The 21,015-nt window shown below is 36.9% G+C and overlaps 2 protein-coding genes across 3 annotated transcripts in view; one reads left to right on the top strand and one right to left on the bottom strand.

The window, feature by feature from the left end:
- Positions 1–14,039, bottom strand: part of LOC121379257 (eukaryotic peptide chain release factor GTP-binding subunit ERF3A-like) — a 34,259-nt gene extending 20,220 nt beyond the window's left edge. The window contains exons 1-9 of the mRNA XM_041507779.1: positions 13,742–14,039; positions 7,615–7,689; positions 6,422–6,463; positions 5,237–5,425; positions 4,698–4,731; positions 4,197–4,274; positions 3,185–3,365; positions 2,718–2,872; positions 1,985–2,131 (exon numbers count right to left, since the gene is read on the bottom strand). Coding sequence (XP_041363713.1) covers positions 1,985–2,131; positions 2,718–2,872; positions 3,185–3,365; positions 4,197–4,274; positions 4,698–4,731; positions 5,237–5,425; positions 6,422–6,463; positions 7,615–7,689; positions 13,742–13,949 — 1,109 coding nt within the window. The 5' untranslated portion in view covers positions 13,950–14,039. The remainder of the gene's footprint in view (positions 1–1,984; positions 2,132–2,717; positions 2,873–3,184; positions 3,366–4,196; positions 4,275–4,697; positions 4,732–5,236; positions 5,426–6,421; positions 6,464–7,614; positions 7,690–13,741) is intronic.
- A 2,787-nt stretch (positions 14,040–16,826) lies between these two features.
- LOC121378316 (luc7-like protein 3) overlaps positions 16,827–21,015 on the top strand; it is a 31,580-nt gene continuing 27,391 nt past the window's right edge. For both annotated transcript variants that reach the window (XM_041506425.1, XM_041506426.1), the window contains exon 1: positions 16,827–16,946. In XM_041506425.1, the coding sequence (XP_041362359.1) occupies positions 16,845–16,946 (102 nt within the window). In that variant the 5' untranslated portion in view covers positions 16,827–16,844. The remainder of the gene's footprint in view (positions 16,947–21,015) is intronic.

The following is a 21,015-nucleotide window of genomic DNA, read 5'->3' as shown; positions in this document are numbered from 1 at the left end:
CTGCCCTATCTTTTTATCAAACATGCCATTTCCACACACCTCTTGACACATACACCTTGTGAGAAATCACTAAAATTGCTTGCATTTGGAAACTTCATAATAATGTCCATGTAAATGTTCTGCAACTGGTTAATTGGGCTATAGACAGTGTGAGCCATGCACACTTAACTCCGCAAGTGAGTTCTACACCACCAAGCTACATCCAGGCCAACTATGAGATTTACACAGCTCGTTTCATTTCATTTCAACTTATTTTCGTGCTTATATCCAAGGTTTAAGCATGCTGTCATGGGCACACACTGTAGCTATCTGGGCTGTCTATCCAGGACAGTGGGTTAGTTGTTAGTGGTTAGTGAGAGAGAAGAGGGTGTAGTGGTCTTACAGCTACCCATTGACTTGTTAAAATTTGCTCTGGGTGGGAGCCGATCCTGGGCTGTGAACCCTGTACCTACCAGCCTTATGTCCGATGGCTTAACTATACTACTCAAAAGAATTTAAGGGTCAAAAATTTATAACCAAATAAGTTTCAGAGTGTATTAGATTGATGATGTAAACTACACCAATTTTTTTTATTTATTGTTCCATATTTACAAAAACCCACAAATAAACGTCACTGTATACAAGAAAGTCACATGACATGCTGTCAAAGTTGAAGGTTGTCAAACATGGATTTTACACATTAGAACATTCATTTAATAGTGTGTGAATCCACCCCTGGCGCGAATACACTCGACACATCGTTGCCTCATGCTGTTGATCAGACGTCTGAAGAACTCTTGGGGAATGGCCTGCCACTCTGCCATAAGAAGTTGACCCAGATCATGAAGGTTGGCCGGAGGGGCATGGTTATCCCGAACTCTCCTGCCTAATTCGTCCCAGGCGTGCTCTATTGGGGCCAAGTCAGGCAAATATGCTGGCCAATCCATCCTGGCGTTACCCTGTTGTCTGAGAAAGTCCGTTGTCACCCTGGCGCGGTGGGGTCTGGCATTGTCATCTTGCAGAACTGCCCCGCCACCAATCTGCTGAAGGCCTGGGAGAACCAACGGCCGGATAATCTCATTCAGATAGCGGATTCCATTCAGATTGCCATCCACCACATAGAGGGGGGTCCTGTGGTGGATAGAGATGCCGCCCCACACCATGACGCTGCCACCACCGAACCGGTGACGTTGTCTAACGTCAAACGTTAACGTCAGCGAAGCGCTCCCCAGGACGTCTGTAGACACGAACCCGACGTCGTTGAACTGGAGACTAAACCTGGACTCATCAGTGAACATCACTCGACCCCACTGAACATGTTGCCACCGCAGATGAAGCGTGCACCAGTGACGTCTGGTCGTTCTGTGACGTGGTAGGAGTGGTGGTCGAACAGCCTGGCGACGGCAGCGTAGATTATTGGCTCTCAGACGATTGCGTATGGTTTGATCAGACACTCGAGTTCCAGTCGCAGTCCGCAGATTGTCACGTAATCGGCGTGTAGTGGTTGTGCGTTGACATAGAGCCATATTGGTGATGTAGCGGTCCTCTCTATTTGTAGTGCTTCAGGGTCTTCCCGAACGTGGACGATTTCGAACAGAATTCGTTGCTTGGTACCGTTGCCACAGTCGGCCAACGACACTCTGACTGACACCAAGTCTCAGAGCAACATTTCTTTGCGTATTGCCAACCTGAAGCCAAGCAATAGCCCTTCCTCGATCTTCGATAGTCAGTTGAAGTCGTACCATTGTCGAATTTGGAGTGTGCACCGTACACGAACACACGCTCCAATTATACGGAAATTCAGCATTGGGAACATGGAATACACATGCAAAGCGTGCAAATGAAGCGCTTTGTGAAAAGGCAAGTTATGGGCACTTAGCAGACCTTTCGCTTTCTCCCTAATTTACGTGCAAATGTAAGCATGTTTTTGCCATTAGAACTAGTCGACAGTGTCAATGACAGTGGACAGCTCGTTAAGCTGGCAATTCACAAAAAACAAACTCACCTGTACCAGGGACACAAATCATCTTCAGGTACATTTCTGAGAAAAGCTCCCGTCAAACCCGAACAAGGCATAAAAAACACATCAGTCTTTGGTCTGAAGCCAACATTTTTTAAATATGGTATTAACTTATCCTTGCATTCTGTGTACCTGTAAAAACATATAAATCAAGAGTACATATTAATATTTAACCTTTTACTAGTGACGTAGTGGTTTTAAATTTCCTTGAAAAGCATTACACCAGTATTTTATACTCCATGTTTCATAAGCATTGAAGAGTAGTTTGAAAAGAGAAAAGGTATAAATCTTCCCAATAAACATACATATGCAGGTGATAATAAAATGGCAGTCAACATTATATCACACTTAAATCTATAGTGCACAATAAATGTAAGGAGTTCACAATAAACATACATATGCAGGTGATAATAAAATGGCAGTCAACATTATATCACACTTAAATCTATAGTGCACAATAAATGTAAGGAGTTCACAATAAATATACATAGATGAACAATTTCCACTTCTTGAGAAATAGAAAAACAAATCTCAGAATAAATAAGGCCTCTAAAATTCACAAGACTCAGGACTTTATAATACAACAGAACATTTTAGCCAATCACTGGCTGCTTGGACAATCAGACCAGTTCAATGGGACAGGGGGAAAAGAACAAAGTTGTTAGGCTACATATATGAAAAAAAAGAAGAAAAGAGTTCTTTGTTTAGTTTTTTTTACCTTTCTTCTGACCATTGAACTGTGGAGTCATCCATTTTATTTACAAGAACGACTAAATGTTTTACACCAGCAGTTTTCACCAACATGGCGTGCTCGCGAGTCTGTCCACCCCTTTCAAAGCCTGTTTCAAATTCTCCTTTTCTTGCAGATATCACCTAAAATTACACACAATAATTTTTAAAGAAAGCAATAGATAAAATAAGTTTTCTTTCATTTTTGTTACCCGTCTTACAACTCAAGTTATTACTGTAACAGAATAACACAAGATGGTTAGTTTTGTTTGTTTTTCTTGTTTTGTTTTGTTGGACTGTTTTGTTGGTTGTTGTTTTTTTGGGGGGTGTTCAAAGAACATTTTTATGTCAGCAAACTTCAATATAAGTACATCAATATTGTGGAAGAAATAACAGTGATGTTTTTCACTAAATGTAGAATCTTTCAAAAGGAACAAAATTGTGGTTTTAACTCACCAAAATGGCCATGTCCGCTTGTGATGCTCCACCTATCATGTTTGGCACAAAACTCTTGTGACCCGGTGCGTCAAGCACTGTGAAATGTTTCTTTTCCGTTTCAAAGAAAGCTCTTCCCACCTCAACTGTCTTTCCTTTATCTCTCTCTTCCTGGTTGGTGTCAAGTGCCCATGATAAATACCTGTAGAGGACCAATATTATATTTTTAGTGTTTATAAAAAAACACCTCTGTATCAGACCAATAATAATATAGTAGTGTTCATGATAAATACATGTATCAGACCAATAGCATATTTAGTGTAGAGTGTAGTGGACAAGGGGTACTTTTTGGTCATAACCCCTCCCCATCATAGAACAAGTTGATACCAAATTTATGCATTTAGCTTCAATATTAACAGATACACTTGAAAACAATATATTGCACTAAATCGAGTCCCGGATTTGACATGGGCACACATACAAATGCGGTTTTCAAAATGACCTACAATAAACTCATACTCACAACCATCCTTTTCCAACTCCCGAGACACCCCCCACTTCAAGAAAAAATAGGTTGTAACTTGTTCTAAGATAGGGAGGGGTAACACCCATTTCTAGAGCCTTTTTGAGATTTGGCCTCTACACTAATTAGTGTTCATTATAAATCTGTATCAGACCAATAATAACATACATGTTATTGTTCATGATAAATATCTGTACTGGACCAACACCACCAACCTATCAATTCTCAATACCTGTAAGAGATCAACAACGGCATGTTAACGTCCATGATAAATACCTGTATTAGACCCATAACAACACATTAGTGTTCATGGTAGTTACTTCATTTATGTATTAATCTTTGTTTAACACCCATCAGCTAATGTATTTTTTGTGATGGGATGTTGTTTAACATTCACTCATTACTATCATTACCAATTCAATGTGTGTAACACTATTAATATTTATTTTGTTAAAAATTAACAGGGTTGTGCAGTGTAGTAAAGATAGTGTTACTGTTAAAATAACTCACCATGTTTCTCTGTTCTTTTCTTTAGCTTCTCGTTCATACTTTTCGAGAGTTCTCTTGTCAACCATGCCGGTCAAGTACCTATAAAGGAAGGAATGTTTTATTTAACGACACACTAACCATATTTTAATTACGGTTATATGACATTATGACATGGTTAAAGACCACACAGACACTGAGAAAGGTAATCTGCAGTCACTACTCAATGGGCTACTCGTTTCGATTAGCAGCAAGGGATCATTTATATGCAGAATCCCAAAGACATTATAGTACATACTATTTCTGTACAGATGAACTGTTCACAGTGCATAATTTTGGTGTGAAAAATTAAAATCCTGTAAGGACACTGGGTTTATAGACAAACACATAGGGAGTCCATGAAGATTTGGCACTTGGCACAAATCCTGCCATAAATGTATACTAGAAAGGAAAGAGGTGGTAATTCAAAATAAACAAGGAAAGCCAGTGAAAATAAATTATTATAAAGGGAAAATAAATACTTACAAAAGGTGACCCCCAATTGTTGACTTCCCGGCATCTAAAAGAAACCAACCATATGTCAATATGCAAGAAAGAACACATGCTCATAATGGCTTATTGTAGTATATGCAGGTTAACTTGAAGAAAGCAGTTGAAAATATTTTTGGTGGGTCAATTCTTAATAGAAGGGCTTGTGGCTTTTATCATAGATCTACAGACGTGGATTTGACAGTAGTGACAAGGATAATAGATTTAAAAACACACACACGAGTATCTGGATATGATAGTGGTACATCGATAGTGTTGGTGGCATGGATGATAACTCTTTAACCATAGCTTTGTACATGAGATTCAGTTGCATGGATGGTACAGCTACAGAGATTTAGATGGTAAATACCTGGATACTTCATGAGTAATATATTTAAATATAAAGTTAACAATATTTGTTTTTATTAAAATTGCCTTTCTTCTTTATGAATGTTAAAATGTTTATTTAGCAACAACATGAACTGGACTGGGATTCACCAACAGGACCAATAGAAACACCTAGCACTGTGACTTACCAACGTGACCAATGAAGACGACGTTTATGTGTTCTTTTTTGTCTTTCGATGGTTCTTCACATACAGCCTTCTTCTTGGGCTTTACGCTCGACTCAGCAGCAGCAGACACGCCAGAGTCGTCATCGTCCTCCTCATCCTCTTCAATGTCCTCATCGGCATTGTTCGTATCATTGCCATCCCACTCCTCCGCTGTCAAACACAAAATTCATACTTTACACTTTATCAGCTTGTGTAATCTTTTTTGTACACAATTCAGCTTATTCTCAACATTACAGAACAGGCCATGTACTTATCAGGGGTGGGAATTGGTGAACTGTCAAAAAAGAGGATATCTAGAGGGGTCCCGGAAATTCTTGAAATCCTGGGTTAAAATCTGTGCCACCCATTTTGGAGGAAAGGACGATTAAAATGCGAGGAAACGCAATGTTCCATGAGAGGTAAACAGCTAATCCGAGAAGAATTCCCACCCTTGACTTATATTACTCTTGACTCAGAATTATGCATGATGGAAATAAGAGAATAATACACCAGTATCCAATGGAGGCTATTTATCTTATTATGAGTGGTTGCCAAATGTATCTAACGAGTTAAAATTCTTTTGGGAACCAAGACTTTAAGATAAATCGTCTCCAACAGGCACGTGTGTATTATTCTATTTCTTACACACCCTTAAAAATTTATTTTTAATATAATTTAACAGGAAAACACTAAACCAAAATCCTGAGCATTAGTTTGAAAGTTATAAGTCGATGACATCACTGACATAAATGTCGCACTAAAATGACGCCATCTGATTATGGTTACTTGGGACATTTTGGTCATGACCTCGGAACAACTAATCACAAGTCTCAGAACTGATTTTCAACATATGCTGAAGACGATATTGATCTACAATGGGTCATCCCTTATACAGGTTTGAAAGAAAATGTGTTCTACCCTATGTTATCATCAACTGGGCAGGCCTGCTCAATGCTACTTAAATGGTCCAACTGAAATACATGGGACAGTGAATATCAATTCTGGTACACAAGTTCAAAAACATTGCATCTGCATTACAATGAGCAATAAAAACCCACACAAATATTAGCTCAGAATACACATTATCACAGATCTGTGTAACGTGATATCTGCTAGTTATGTCCGATTATGCAGGAAACACAGAACAGATTTCTATGATTATCTTACCAACTGTTTCTGATGGTCCCTTCTGTACGTCTTCTGTATTATCTGAAATCAGAGTTTTATCTTGGTTTACAGTTACCCATGTAAATCAATCAAGTAAATCAATCACCATCATCTATGTAGTTCAGGGCCAGCTCCGGGTCAGCAGACAATTTCATCAAATTCTCTATCAAGCTTAAAAAACCCCAGTTATTTTCTAACAAAATGTCATTTATTACATGAAATTATTTCGCCAAAATAAAATCAAATTTACCAACTGTTTTGGCGAGTGCCAGAGCTAACTTTGTATTTAACTAATCCATAATAGTAAAACATCAAAACAAATTAGGTAATTAAAAATGCAAATCAAACATCACAGGGCTAGCTCTGGGTGAGCAAAACATTTCGCCAAATTATTTTTAAAAAGACATAACCCAGTTATTTTCCTACAAAACCCAGTTATTTTCCAATAAAACGCCAATTATCACTTGAATTTTTTTTCACCAAATTAAAATAAAATTAACCAATTATTCATAAAATTCGCAATTGGCAAATTTGGCGAGTGGCAGAGCTATCCCTGCATCAACATGTTTAAATAAAATGCTAGTTAAAAACAACATCTTCAGTGAGAACATCATCTTTATAGTTAAATGCTAGTTACAAAACATCTGCATAGTTAATCATGCTAGTGGAGGGGTAGAATCAATCACCCTCAATGGATTGTTCTTTTCCCCTATTTTATTTGTATACGTCATCACAACTGTTTAAATATCCACCGAGCTGTTTTGTACAGGTTTACATTTGTAAAACCGGCCTCAGTGGCATCATGGATATGCCACTGGTCATAAGGCTGATAGGTACAGGGTTCACAGCCGGTACCCGGCTACCACCCAGAGCGAGTCTTAATGACTTGATGAGTAGGTATAAGGCCACTACACCCTCTTCTCTCTCACAAACCACCACCAACAACTAACCCACTGTCCTGGACAGACAACCTAAATAGCTGGTGTGCCCAGGACAGTGTGCTTGAACCGTAACTGGACATAAGCAGAATTCTTTTGTTTTGAACATTTGTAAAACCAAAGTAGCCATACATGTTTTCTACACACTACACAGGTATAGAAATGTAGAATATTTCTCAAATATGATAACTATCTCCTACAGACCAATTTTCAAAAACTGAGTTGAAACAACTTTACAGGCTGACACACACTAACCTGTATCCATCGCTTCCTGTGGAGTTGATCCTCCAGGGGGCGTTTCATCTGGCACTGTAGGTTGATTAGGATTTTCTGGAACAAAACAACAGACTTAATAAATTTCACATTACTAATATTTTGTTTTTTTTACTCAATTTAACAAATGAAACTGTTCGCCAGTTTTGCAATACAATGCATTTCAAAACTACTTGGCACAAAAGTATTGCACAGCTGGTGTCCAATTATTAACAAACTTCAACACTTCACACAGAAAACATTCTAACATACAAAAAAAATGCAATGTGGATCGATGCTTGACAAGATTATGAAGAGAAAAGAAAGAAAGAAATGTTTTATTTAACGACGCACTCAACACATTTTAGTTATGGTTATATGGCGTCAGACATATGGTTAAGGACCACACAGATTTTGAGAGGAAACCCACTGATGCCACTACATGGGCTACTCTTTCCGATTAGCAGCAAGGGATTTCTTATTTGCACTTCCCACAGGCAGGATAGCACAAACCATGGCCTTTGTTGAACCATTGAGCCTTGCGGAGCACTCTCAGGGTTTGGAGTCGGTATCTGGATTAAAAATCCCATGCCTAGACTGGGATCCGAACCCAGTACCTACCAGCCTGTAGACTGATGGCCTAACCACGATGCCACCGAGGCCGGTATGAAGAGAAAAATAATTATGCATAGACAGGCCGAAAAAATGCATGTTGGTCATACTTCATAGCTTTTTCAAAATAAATATCTGGTTCAGTTTTTATTACTATTGAAGGGAAAGTATATTTTAATTAAGGTTATTTAATTCCTATGTATGGTAATATAATCTTGACATTAATGCAATTTACAGAACACTTTTAATGTTCACTCATATTCAGTAATAAATTCCAGTGTCTTGAATTTTAAAGCTAAAATGTTATTTGGCTGAGAGGTCTACATTTAAGGGGCATTCTCATTATTATGTGATTTTGCACTGACTTGTTGCATCGACATGTCACATGTGATGAATTGTACTATGAAAACGTGCAACTCGGAATGACATTAGTCTTATATGATAGTACATACCACAGCCTTTGTTACATCAGTTGTGGAGCACTGGCTGGAATGAGAAATAGCCCAATGGGTCCACCGACTGGGGATCGATCATAGACCAACAGCGCATCAAGATATTTTGAATTTTTTTCATTTGAAAATAAATTTTGAGTTCAAAAAGTGGTTTTCGTCAATTGCGGCACATCGCAGTCATTTTTAGGGATCGATAGCTGATTGTGACAGTTAATTTGATCCTACATTTGATCGTTTTACCAACAACGAAAATCACCAAATATTGCAATATGAATCGTAGTTCTTTTTTTTCTCTGGTCAGAAAACCACTGTTACCGGGAATAATGGACATAAATACTGGACAGCTGACCACAAATGCCCATATGTAAACGCATCTAAAAATCATTAAATGTAAAAAAAACCATGAAAATAATACTTACCAATTCATTTATGATCTTTATTTCATATATTTATAAAGAATTTAAGTAAATATATATGAGTAAAAATTATAAACTTGTACCCAATCAACATGGTTTTTGTTAAAAATTAATCCAGTAGTCTAAAGGTTAAAGTTCAACTGCTCAGTGTTGTCACCTCACTTTTTTTGTTGGTTTATAAAGTTAACGTGTCAAAATCCATTTGTACAGATGTGGACAACAATTGTTTTGTTACATAATATGATCAGTAAATTTTCTACATTCATGTTTTCCATACAATTTGAGTCGCTACAACATACCGCACATGACTAGTAGGTGAGACAAATTGCATAATGAGAACGCTACATAGACCTAGACTTTTAAGTATGACAGCCGAGGGTATAGATGATTGAAATTACATAGAATAGGGATGCCATGATACATAGTTCAAAATTATTATCAAGTTAGAAACAGATGAAACTTGTGACATGTGGATAAATCAACAGAAAATAAATGCTTTATTTGCCATTCATCAATCAGAAAAGGAGGTTAATCATCAGACTATTGATGTAAATTTTTAATACTCATCCATCACAATTTGCATTGACAAGTGTTAAGCGGATGGAGCAAATTGACCAAGAATTGAGCAAGTTGGAAGGAAGCAAGTCAATTTTGGTGCAGTTTGACTAGCATTCCTTTAATTAGTCAGGGCAGTCAGTGTGTTAGCTTAGGTAGGGTCAACTCAAACAAGAGCCGTATGTGTTGGAAAGATGCATACATGGACCACCAACACATACTGACACTTTAACAAATGAAAAACGTGTAATTTTAGAGTTAATAAAAAACCATGATTATTCCTGCTAACTGGGGGCAGCCATTTTGTTTCATTTTTGTGACGTCCGATAGGATAGCTTGGGGTAAAGTGACGTCGGCTCCTGACCATCTCCTGTATGTAGTGTAAACAAAAGCAGTAATTTTCGACACGGCGCTTCTCTTTGACCAACCTGACTTGTAAAACAGCATAAATGACATAATAATATAATAAACTATTTAACTAAATATATTTCAAGTTGCATTAACGGAACAAAATGGTGTTATAGTATTTTTCTCTGTTAAATAATCCAAAGGAAAAATGTACACTATTAGGCCTATTGGAATGCTATGTTGGAGCAAAAACGACAACCCACGATACCCAAGTGATAATTTTCTTTTCTTTGGGACTACTTAATTGGTCAGTTCTGTGGTTTTAGATGGAAAAGTCTACTTAATCAATAGTTTTACAAAACTATTTACAGTAATAAACCATGTCCATTACCATTTTAGGGGGGACAGGTAATATTCCACAATACCGGTATGTATTTTTGTGTCTAGACAGCGTCAATTAATTGGCTCGTCTGGTTACCAATCAAATACACACCTGCCAATCAGGAATCACAGGTAGAAGCAACTAACAGCATAGACCAATTAACTAAGAAAACACTCAGTGTATCATTTCAGTACGTAGGTTAATGCATGGACAAAACATTGTTAATTATTTCGACTTGTGTAGCCAATTTGACAATGGTCTTTTATTTTGTATTGAAAAATAATATATATAGTTCTGGATATACTTATTGCTGGCTTACTGGGATGTGTATTATTACAGAACATTGCAATGTATGACTATTTATCATCCCGCAAAAGGATGTGTATTATTACAGAACATTGCAATGTATGACTATTTATCATCCTGCAATAACAGGTAGATTGTGTTTCTCTAGTTCTAAGGCTCAGTCATGACGTTACGCATTAAGTATTACGTAACCACCAGCTCGCCAGAGGGCGTACTCACTGAGATGGTACAAAATGGCTGTGGCCGTTATATATAATAGCCGTCACATTTAACCGTTTTATTAATTAACTATACGATTATACGTGTTGATATTAAGCAATAATGTGCATTATATATCGTTGAATATGCATACCAGGCCAAATGCCTTAATTGTCCCTTCCTTTAAGTTTGACGATCTCAGTTCTGGTGCCATCATTATAAAACTTCTAGTCTATACTCAACTTGGGCATCATAGCAACACCATACAAACTGCATGCATGAGACATCATTAGAGATTGACCGGCTTCGGTGGCGTCGTGGTTAGGCAATCGGTCTACAGGCTAGTAGGTACTGTGTTCGGATCTCAGTCGAGGCATAGGATTTTTAATCCAGATACCGACTCCAAATCGTGTGAGTGCTCCGCAAGGCTCAATGGGTAGGTGTAAACCACTTGCACCGACCAGTGATCCATAAATGGTTCAACAAAGGCCATGGTTTGTGCTATCCTGCTTGTGGGAAGTGCAAATAAAAGATCCCTTGCTGCTAATCGGAAAGAGTAGCCCATGTAGTGGCGACAGCGGGTTTCTTCTCAAAATCTGTGTGGTCCTTAACCTTCTGACTACTGCAGGCGAGATATCTCGCCCGACATCACGTCAGTCGACATACTGTATACTGCTTGACAACAATGGCGGCACGGCGCGGTCATTTTCAGGGATCGATAGCTGATTGTGACAGCTAATTTGATAATAAATTTGATAGTTTTACCGACAACGAAATTCACCAAATATTGCAATATGAATCTTTGTTCAGGATTTTAAAAAAATTCTGGTCAGAAAACCACTGTTATCAGGAATATTGGACATAAATACTGGACAGATGGCCACAAATGCCAGTAAGTAAACGCGACTTTTTATATTTTTTGCCTAATTTTAATCACCATTAACTGATCTCAAAATCATAAAAAATTACAAAAACCCATGAAAATAATACTTACCCGATTCATATATGAACTTTATTTCATGTATTTATAAAACATTTAAGTGAATATATGTCAGTAAAAATTATAAACTTGTACCCACTCAACATGGTTTTTGTTACAAATTAATCCAGTAGTCTAAAGGTTAACCATATGTCTGACGCCATATAACCGTAAATAAAATGTGTCGAGTGCATCGTTAAATAAAACATTTCTTTCTTTCTTTCATTAAAGATTGAGTCAAGACTCTAAAACGTTTTATAAGCACGGGCCCTGATCCATCACTGGCTATGAATTTATATTTTCTACCCAACCAGTGCAAACTTCACTAGGGTACCAGTGCCCCAAACTTCACTAGAGTAACAATAAAACAATAAGTATTGTGCACATGAAAGTAATTACATACATTCTGTAGGGTGTATCCCACTGATTCTCAACACGAGAACTGGTCCATGTTGCTTATTAATATATTATACAAATTCTTCCTATGTTCAAATAAATCTAACCGATTGTGTAATCGAAAGTTCATTGGTTAATGCCAACTGATTATAGCCAATGATCTATGTTGAAATTTCAACCGATTCCCAACACTTACAGTTTTATCAAAACTAAAAAAAACTAAACCTGAGCATACCAGTTCACCTATTTATTTCCCCTGTGTTCACTGAAAACACTTACGTCAATAAACATGCACAACATGTTCATTCCAGTAAAAGGTATGTAAAGGCTTTCCAGACGGTTCGTACTCTGGATGTTTCGTCCACAGACGATTCGTACACCATACAATTTGTCCACGTACAATTCATCCACCCACCTTGAACAATTCATCCACCCACCTTGAACAATTCATCCACCCACCTTGAACAATTCATCCACTCAATTACAACATTTAGACCAATAAATCTAAAATGATATTTCTTAGCCATTGAAATAGTCAGTTATTTTCATTTTGTGGTAAACTACTATTAGTATATAAAACAAACTAAAGTTTAATGGCACTATCAATTTGTTATTGTCTGTTTGTGTCCATTATAGTACTTCACTGATATTTTGTTATTCAAACTGCTCTTCAATTACACCTATAATTCGGACATACTATTTAGAAAACAAAGCTAGTAACTAAACTAAAATTTCGTCAAAATCTCAAAAATGTCATTCGAAGTAACCAACTAATAAACAACGATATTATATCCATTCCGCTACCAAGTTCCAGCCAATTTTAACTATAAAAATTATAGTGGACAAATGGTCTAAGAACAATTTTTGGTTGTGGACGAATCGTCTCGAGTTCAACAGTGGACAAATTTTTCGTGCACTAAACATCTACATCCAATGTAAAGTATATAATTTTAAAATAAACTTATATTCCTTCACTAAAATAAATATTGCATGACAAGCATATGGCAATAAATTTCATAATAAATTTGTGAAATGTGTACAAGAAAACAAACCTCTCAAAGTTATAAGCCTATGTTAGGGTATTGTAGATATGCCTATTAACACAAATGAAATCAATAAAAATTGCACAATAATTAGAAATATATATTTTTAAAATAAAAATTACTTCATAAATTGGTTGATGAAAAATCGTCTTAAAGATAGGAAACCGAAAAATGTTAGTAATAATTTTTAAAAATAACATTTTAATTACAGCAAAGATCTAACATGGCTTTCCATAGGGGTTCGATAGACTGGACATTTAATCCATGTGACGATGACGTTGACTCGACATGTCTGTCTCAGTGTCTGTGAAGCTTTCAATAAATAATTTAAATAAACTAACACACACATAAATATGTACGTCTTGATCCATAGTTTACTTACAAATAATATATTATTTGGGAAGAAGAAAAGTAACTTGAGAACACACAAACAGTAAAATCACCTGTTGTATCGTCATTTTCATCTGGGGTTGTGGAAGGCACGAACACTGGGGCAAACACATTTTGACCTGGAACAAATGCAGGTGCCTCCACATTTAGAGATGAAAATGTTTTAGATACTTGAGAAACTGAGTCTCCACTACCAGCCGGTCCGGGTCCACTTTCTTCCCAGGATTCCGGTATTGAATCCTGACCATTTTGAGAAGCCATGTGTTATTTTGACGGAATGAAATCGTTGTTTTCGTTAACTTGCTTGTCCACCTCGTGGAACACCAGATCGTGACGTCACACCAAACGCAGTTTCGCACTATTGACTAAAACTTATTAGTAATATATACTACTACAACGATGTATGTGTATTTATTGATGTATATGTTGTTGTCAAAATTATTGATTTCACATTTATAAAAATATTGTAGTTTTGCAAATAAGTATGCTACGAGTATACTCGAAAATGTTCGTAAATATCCGTCCAGCACTATACTTGTGTGCCAAAGTTTTTAAATGTACACATTGCAAACCAAGATCAATTCGTTTTCGCTGTCAAATCGGTTCTTATATGAACCGTTTTAACGTAAACGGTTTTCACATCAATAGCTAAATAGTCTTTGGAAACAGAGTCGATTTCTAATTCATAAAAACTATCAGTGTAAATATGGGGAGAGAACACGCGTTGCGTATTTACATAATACCCTACAATACAAAATGCTTTATTACCGTGCTTACATACGATGTATACTTATAATTATATACGTATAAACACAGTCTAGTGACCCAGCAATAATAAAGACAATGATAAGAATAATGAACAATTAACTATATAGACAAAATAAAACAATTTATTGTTATAAGTGCTACTTGCCCCAACAGAGCTGTTTCAAGATGGGCAGCAGGGAAGTTGATAATACAGTAGCATTTTACATAGCTGTTTATTGATTGGAATGCAGGAAACTCATCTATGAGTTTGTGAAAATGTTTTTGTCTTGTTATTTGAAGTTCAGGACAATTAATAAGAACGTGTTTTACCCTCAACTGTGATACTGCATAGTTTACATAACCTTTTGTTTGTCAGTATATTATGTATTAGGCCTAATTATTATGATTTTATTTTGTGTTGGAGTGTGGGGTGGGAGCTGTTGCGCATTAGGAAGGAATTCAAAAATACAAAATATTGCATTACGTAATTGTTGAACTGACCCTATATAATATTATCTGTAAGTATAATTCTAATTTTACTATACTTTCTTTTTATCAGACGTGTTCTTTTGAGTGAAAGAAACACGCACTTTCCCCCCCACCAAACCCCCCCCAAACACGCACAAAACCCCCACAAATCCCCCAAAAAACAAACAAACAAAACAAACAAACAACAACAACAACAACAACAACCCCACAACAAAACCCCAAAACAAACCCAAACATTCAGCATGATATAAATTTATTAATAAAAAATATTATTTTCTGTCCCAACCTGCACTAAAAGTATCCTCTTAACTCACTGGCGTAGCCAGGATTTTATATTGGGTGGCAACCCACTATTGGGGGAGCAACCCACTCTATGTATGTATTGATGTATGAATATCTATATATTGTATGTATGTCGAGATTGACTGTTACATACATAGATATTAACGCACTGGCGCAGAGGATAATTCAATCCTTTCTGGCCTCACAAATTGTCCGATGCCTTTGCTGGTACTCGAACCCGTGACACCGAACCGCCCGCAAATTGCAGACTAACCACGATGCGCTCTGCGCTATTAGGGCATCCATAAAAAGGATGCTCTTTAACTCAACCACATGCATGGAGCCTAAAATCTACGCGGTCGATCCCCTTTACGTGCATGAAACAGTGGGCAGACCTATTTATATATTGTATGTATGTCGAGGTTGACTGTTACATACAATTAGACTCGAACCTATGGCACCGAATCGCCCGCAAATAGCAAGATTAACCACGATGCGCTCTGAGCTATTAGGGCATCCATAAAAAGCATGCTTTTTAACTCAACCACATACTGGAACCTATGGCACCGAATCGCCCGCAAATTACAAGACTAACCACGATGCGTTCTGAGCTACTGAGGCATCCATAAAAAGGATGCTCTTTAACTCAACCACATGCATGGGGCCTACAATCTACGCGGTCGATCCTGTTACGTGCATGAAACAGTGGGCAGACTAGCTGGCTAGCATGTATTGATGTATGGATATCTATATATTGTATGTATGTCGAGGTTGACTGTTACATACATAGATATTAACGCACTGGCGCAAGGGATAAATAAATCCTTTCTGGCCTCACAAATTGTCCCGTGCCGTTGCTGGAACAAATAGATGTATGTACTTTTCAATACATTTTCTCTCCTTTTACGTCAAGCAAAGTAAAATTATTTATTGACACCACCAAACAAAAAAGAAGAAAAAGTTTGTTTTGTTTAACGACATTACTAGAGCACATTGATTAATTAATCATCTACTATTGGATGTCAAACAGTTGGTAATTCTGGCTCATAGTCATCAGAGGAATCCCACTACATATTTTTCATAAGCAGCAAAGGATATTTTATATGCACTTACCCACAGACGAGAAAGCACGGCCTTTAACCAGTGGTGGTGCACTGGTTGAAATACCCCCCCCCCCCCCCCCCCCCCCCCTTAAAGATCACTTCCAAGCATCCATGCATAATAATAATAATTTAAAAATAATAATAATCTTAATTTAAAGAAGGTTACACAAATAGTAGTGCACTGATCTCCCTTGTGGCCTGTATATTAAGCATTAAAAATTATTACTCTACATATAATGAAATAAACAATGTAGTAACAAAACACAACATATTTATCCTTCATTAAATGCATCGAAAATATCCATCCATCCATTTAGCCAGTAACGCGAATACATTGTACCTGTATTTATATTTTCTAAATTTAAAGAAAAAAGTAATTGTTAAAAATATTTTTATCACATTTTCACTTTTTGGTCTGACAAGCATCTCTTGTTGGACAATTTTGTAATAAAATTATTGGCACACAGCTGTATTGGTTTTCGGCTATCTGATTGAACGAAAACGACCGATTGAAACCATTCCGGAACATACCAAAATGGCGGCTAGTGCAGCGGCGTTATTAGATGAATTAATGGGAAGAGGTAGAAACCTTGCCCCAACAGACCAGAAAAGTGAAGTTCACTGGGATGATCCAGAGGTAGGTATCATGACATTTCTTTTATCATTATTGGGTGTTTGTTTAGTTGATATTTGTATTAAATTGCCGTCACAAATGTAATTTCACGAGCTGTCCTCTCCTTCCCCCACCATTATTGTCACCAAAAGGAAACACTGTAGATCCAGTCCTTGGAAATTCAGATAATTTGGCGAAGGCAATTGTGTAGAAATAATAGCAAAGTGCATACCTGATAATAATAAAAATGCTGTTGCAGACCAATTTTGCTACATTTTAAAATATGTTTTTCCCATCATCCATGGCAATGACTGAATGAGATCAGGGTGCTAAGGACATGAGAATGAAAGTTATAGATTTGCATCCACCGCCTGCATGCCGTGAAAGGTACCGCTCAAAATTTTCATTATTTGCACAAAAAGGCACTTAATGATCATCGCACAAATTCAAGTTCCAAATCGTCAATAGTGGTAATGTCTACGAGGTCCTTCGCGCCAAAACTGCCATCTCCGTCATAAATTCTGAAGTGTAGCCCAGTAGAGCATCGAATCCTCAAGCAGGAAGCAGTATATTCCAAACATTGACAAAAATTGCCAAACTCTTGATGTGTCGAACGATGTGATTGGTCAGTAGTTTATATTCCACCTTCAAACATGCCAAAGACCTCATTTGGACTTGAATCTACTATGGCAATAATAGATCAATAAAAATAATAAAAAATGAAAAAAAGCCTCATGGGTTTTTAAAATTGTTCGGACGCAAATCTATAACTTTCATTCTCTTGGCCTAAAAATAGTAAAATGGCACCGCTACCAAAATGGAACCAGTTTGCCTATAATGGCACCTCAATGTTTTGGTGATAACGGAACCTGTTTCGGTGAAAATGGAACCATTAAATTTTTTTTTAATATAGGCCTAGCAGGGGTGCAGAAAGTACTCGCTCGCCAAATGCTATTAATAATTTTGACGGACGAGTTAAAAAATGCAACTACCAATTCAACGGGCAATCCATCGTTTTCTGACTAACTGTAAATTTATATATATTTTTTTTTAACGTTGAATCTGCGATTCCGCTTCAGCCATGCCAGAATTCAAAACCATTCAAACAAAAGGGTCAGCATTTGCTGACTTTAGAGTTCCGAACTGCGCAGGCGCGACATTCCAGAAACGGGTTATAGCGAAAATGGAACAGTGCCAAAACAAAACCAAAATGGACAAAACGGGACCAAGAATTAAAAAATGTATGGCTAAAACGGCATTACAATTTCGTGCTAAAGTGGACATGGAGTGAAAAAATCAAATCATGTTATTCCTTACATTATTAAGATTGTTTTTAATGTAAAATTGTCTGGAGAATCCAATCTGATAATTAGCATATTGTAAAATAAATGGATGTGTTTGACTTTAGCTGGGCAATGCCACGGTAACTGACGCAACATTCAGATATTTTTTAATGTCTTGATTATTATTATTTTTTAAAAGTATTCAATAAAATTCTTAAGAATGTTTTTGATTGAAATAAATATGTTGTGACAAAGTCATGTCAAAAGAAAATTTCATTGCATACAATCTCAGCGCAACTACAATCACAAATGAAGTAACTTGTATTTGACATCTTTGAACTTGCCATAATTCTCTCAAAGAAAAAAGTATTTCATTTTATTTAAGAATCAAGTTTTTAGGTATATATATATATAGAAATGTGTAGTGCACAGGTAATCTATGATCACTAGAACAAGAGAACTAAGTTTTCAACAAGGAATTTTTTATTAACTTTTTTATTAATGGGTAACTGACGTAACACTAAAAGTAACTGATGCAACATTTGCCAATCATAAAAACTAATGAGAACATATTTTGAAAATAAAACATTTGTCTTTGGCAACTGGTTCATCTGAATTGTAAGAAATACATAAATCTTAAAGGGAATTAAAAAAACTAACAATAGGGGCATGTTCAGGGTGGTGGTGTTGGGGGGTCAAGCCCCCATTTCCAGGGATGAGAATATGGTTATTTTGGCCAAAAAATCTGAAATTCCAAGTTTCAGCTTAATCGGACCAACAGTTTCTGAGTTATGGCCTTTTCGGTTTTTTAAATTGCCATAACTCAGCAACCAATGGTCCAATTTTGACAAATGAGGTATCATTGGAAAGGGGGAATGTTTCATTAATCAGCAATTTCAGATTGAAATATGTTTACCTGTTGTTCTATGCTCTCTGTATAGACTGCATGCCATTTCACTATTAAATGTATATGCGTCAACACTGTAAATGTTATGAATGTTAATGATACAATATAGTGTGGCAACCAGGCAACCAATTGATTAAGGAAAATAGAATCTATAAATCACTACTGGTAGTTTCCTTCATCTTTTGTTAATGTTATATATTATTGTATTTCTGTTTATTTGAGGAGTCTGACTACTTGTTTGAAATCACAAGCTTTCTAGTCTTTAACTATCCATGTTGAACAGACGTTGGAAATTCTGACGAGATCATTTTGGCAGATACTGCAATTCATGGATGAAAGTAAAGTAAAGTTTGTTTTATTTAACGACGCCGCTAGAGCACATTGATCTTTTATCTTATCATCGGCTATTGGACGTCAAACATATGGTCATTCTGACACTGTTTTTAGAGGAAATCCGCTGTCGCCACATAGGCTACTCTTTTTACGACAGGCAGCAAGGGATCTTTTATTTGCGCTTCCCACAGGCAGGATAGCACAAAACATGGCCTTTGTTGAACCAGTTATGGATCACTGGTCGGTGCAAGTGGTTTACACCTACCCATTGAGCCTTGCGGAGCACTCACTCAGGGTTTGGAGTCGGTATCTCGATTAAAAATCCCATGCCTCGACTGGGATCCGAACCCAGTACCTACCAGCCTGTAGACCGATGACCTGCCACGACGCCACCGAGGCCGATTTCCTGGATGAAGATGGATGTCAAGGATGGGGTGTTTATAACGCAAAGTATATCCCTTTCTGGAATCCAACACCTGTCTACTTTTGACGGCCAGTGGAACTGCCTTGAAGGTCCATGAGGGTGCATGAACTTGACGTTATAGTCTCCAAATTCCTCTGAAACTTCATCCACCAAACCAATCCAACGAAGACAATCATAGAGGCTGCAGACAAAGTTCTGCGCCTTTATCTCTAGTGGAATTTGTGAATCGTCAGTACTGCAGGGTTTTGTTTAACGACACCACTAGAGCTCATTGATTTATTAATCATTGGCTATTGGACGTCAAACATTTTGTAATTTTGACCTATAGTCTTAGAGAGGAAACCTGTTACGTTTTTCAATTAGTAGCAATTGATCTTTTATATGCACCATCCCAGAGACAGGATAGCACATACCATGGCCTTTGATATACCAGTTGTAGTGCACTGGATGGAGCAAAAAATAGCCCACTGACAGGGATCATTCCCAGACTGTCAGTGCACCAAGCGGGTGCTTTACCACAGGGCTACATACCTCCCCTGCCCTCTATTTAACTATGTACAATGAAATAGCATTTGTTTGGCATTTTAAAAAGTTGCATATATATGACTATTTTTCTGCCATTTATTTTAAATTCCTTATCCATTAAAAAAATTTGTTTTACCCTTCATTATTTATACATGTACAACATTGTAGGCCTATCACTAAGTGCTATAAGTAACTTTTTTCAGTTGGATTCTCTGCTGCTTACGGTACAGGCCTATGCTTGAAACCTTAGAAAATAAGTGTCAAATTGTGATGCAGTACCTATGGTGAATAAACTAATTATTATTTAGCAATCTTACCATAATGACTTGCTCAATGACATGATGTAGATTTTAAAGTACAAACATTCTTCACTTCATCAATAAGGATGTAAATGTACACACATAAGTGTGCCAGTAGGCCTACAGACCACAGATAGTAATTAATCTTTAAAATAATTATCAATACTAATTACATATATAAGTAATAAGGATCAATTAGCTCTTTTGTTTGTCAGTTACCTACTGGAGATTTTCTGATACTTACATTTTAATGGATCTTGGAAATGGAGGGAAATCCGAGATCTAATGGATAAACATAAATTTCTTCGATTTTAGATATTCA

The sequence above is a fragment of the Gigantopelta aegis genome, chromosome 8 (assembly GCF_016097555.1).
Source record: "Gigantopelta aegis isolate Gae_Host chromosome 8, Gae_host_genome, whole genome shotgun sequence".
NCBI classification, from domain to species: domain Eukaryota; kingdom Metazoa; phylum Mollusca; class Gastropoda; order Neomphalida; family Peltospiridae; genus Gigantopelta; species Gigantopelta aegis.
The sequence above is the reverse complement of the archived record's forward strand: the minus strand, read 5'-3'. Positions and strand labels throughout refer to the sequence as shown.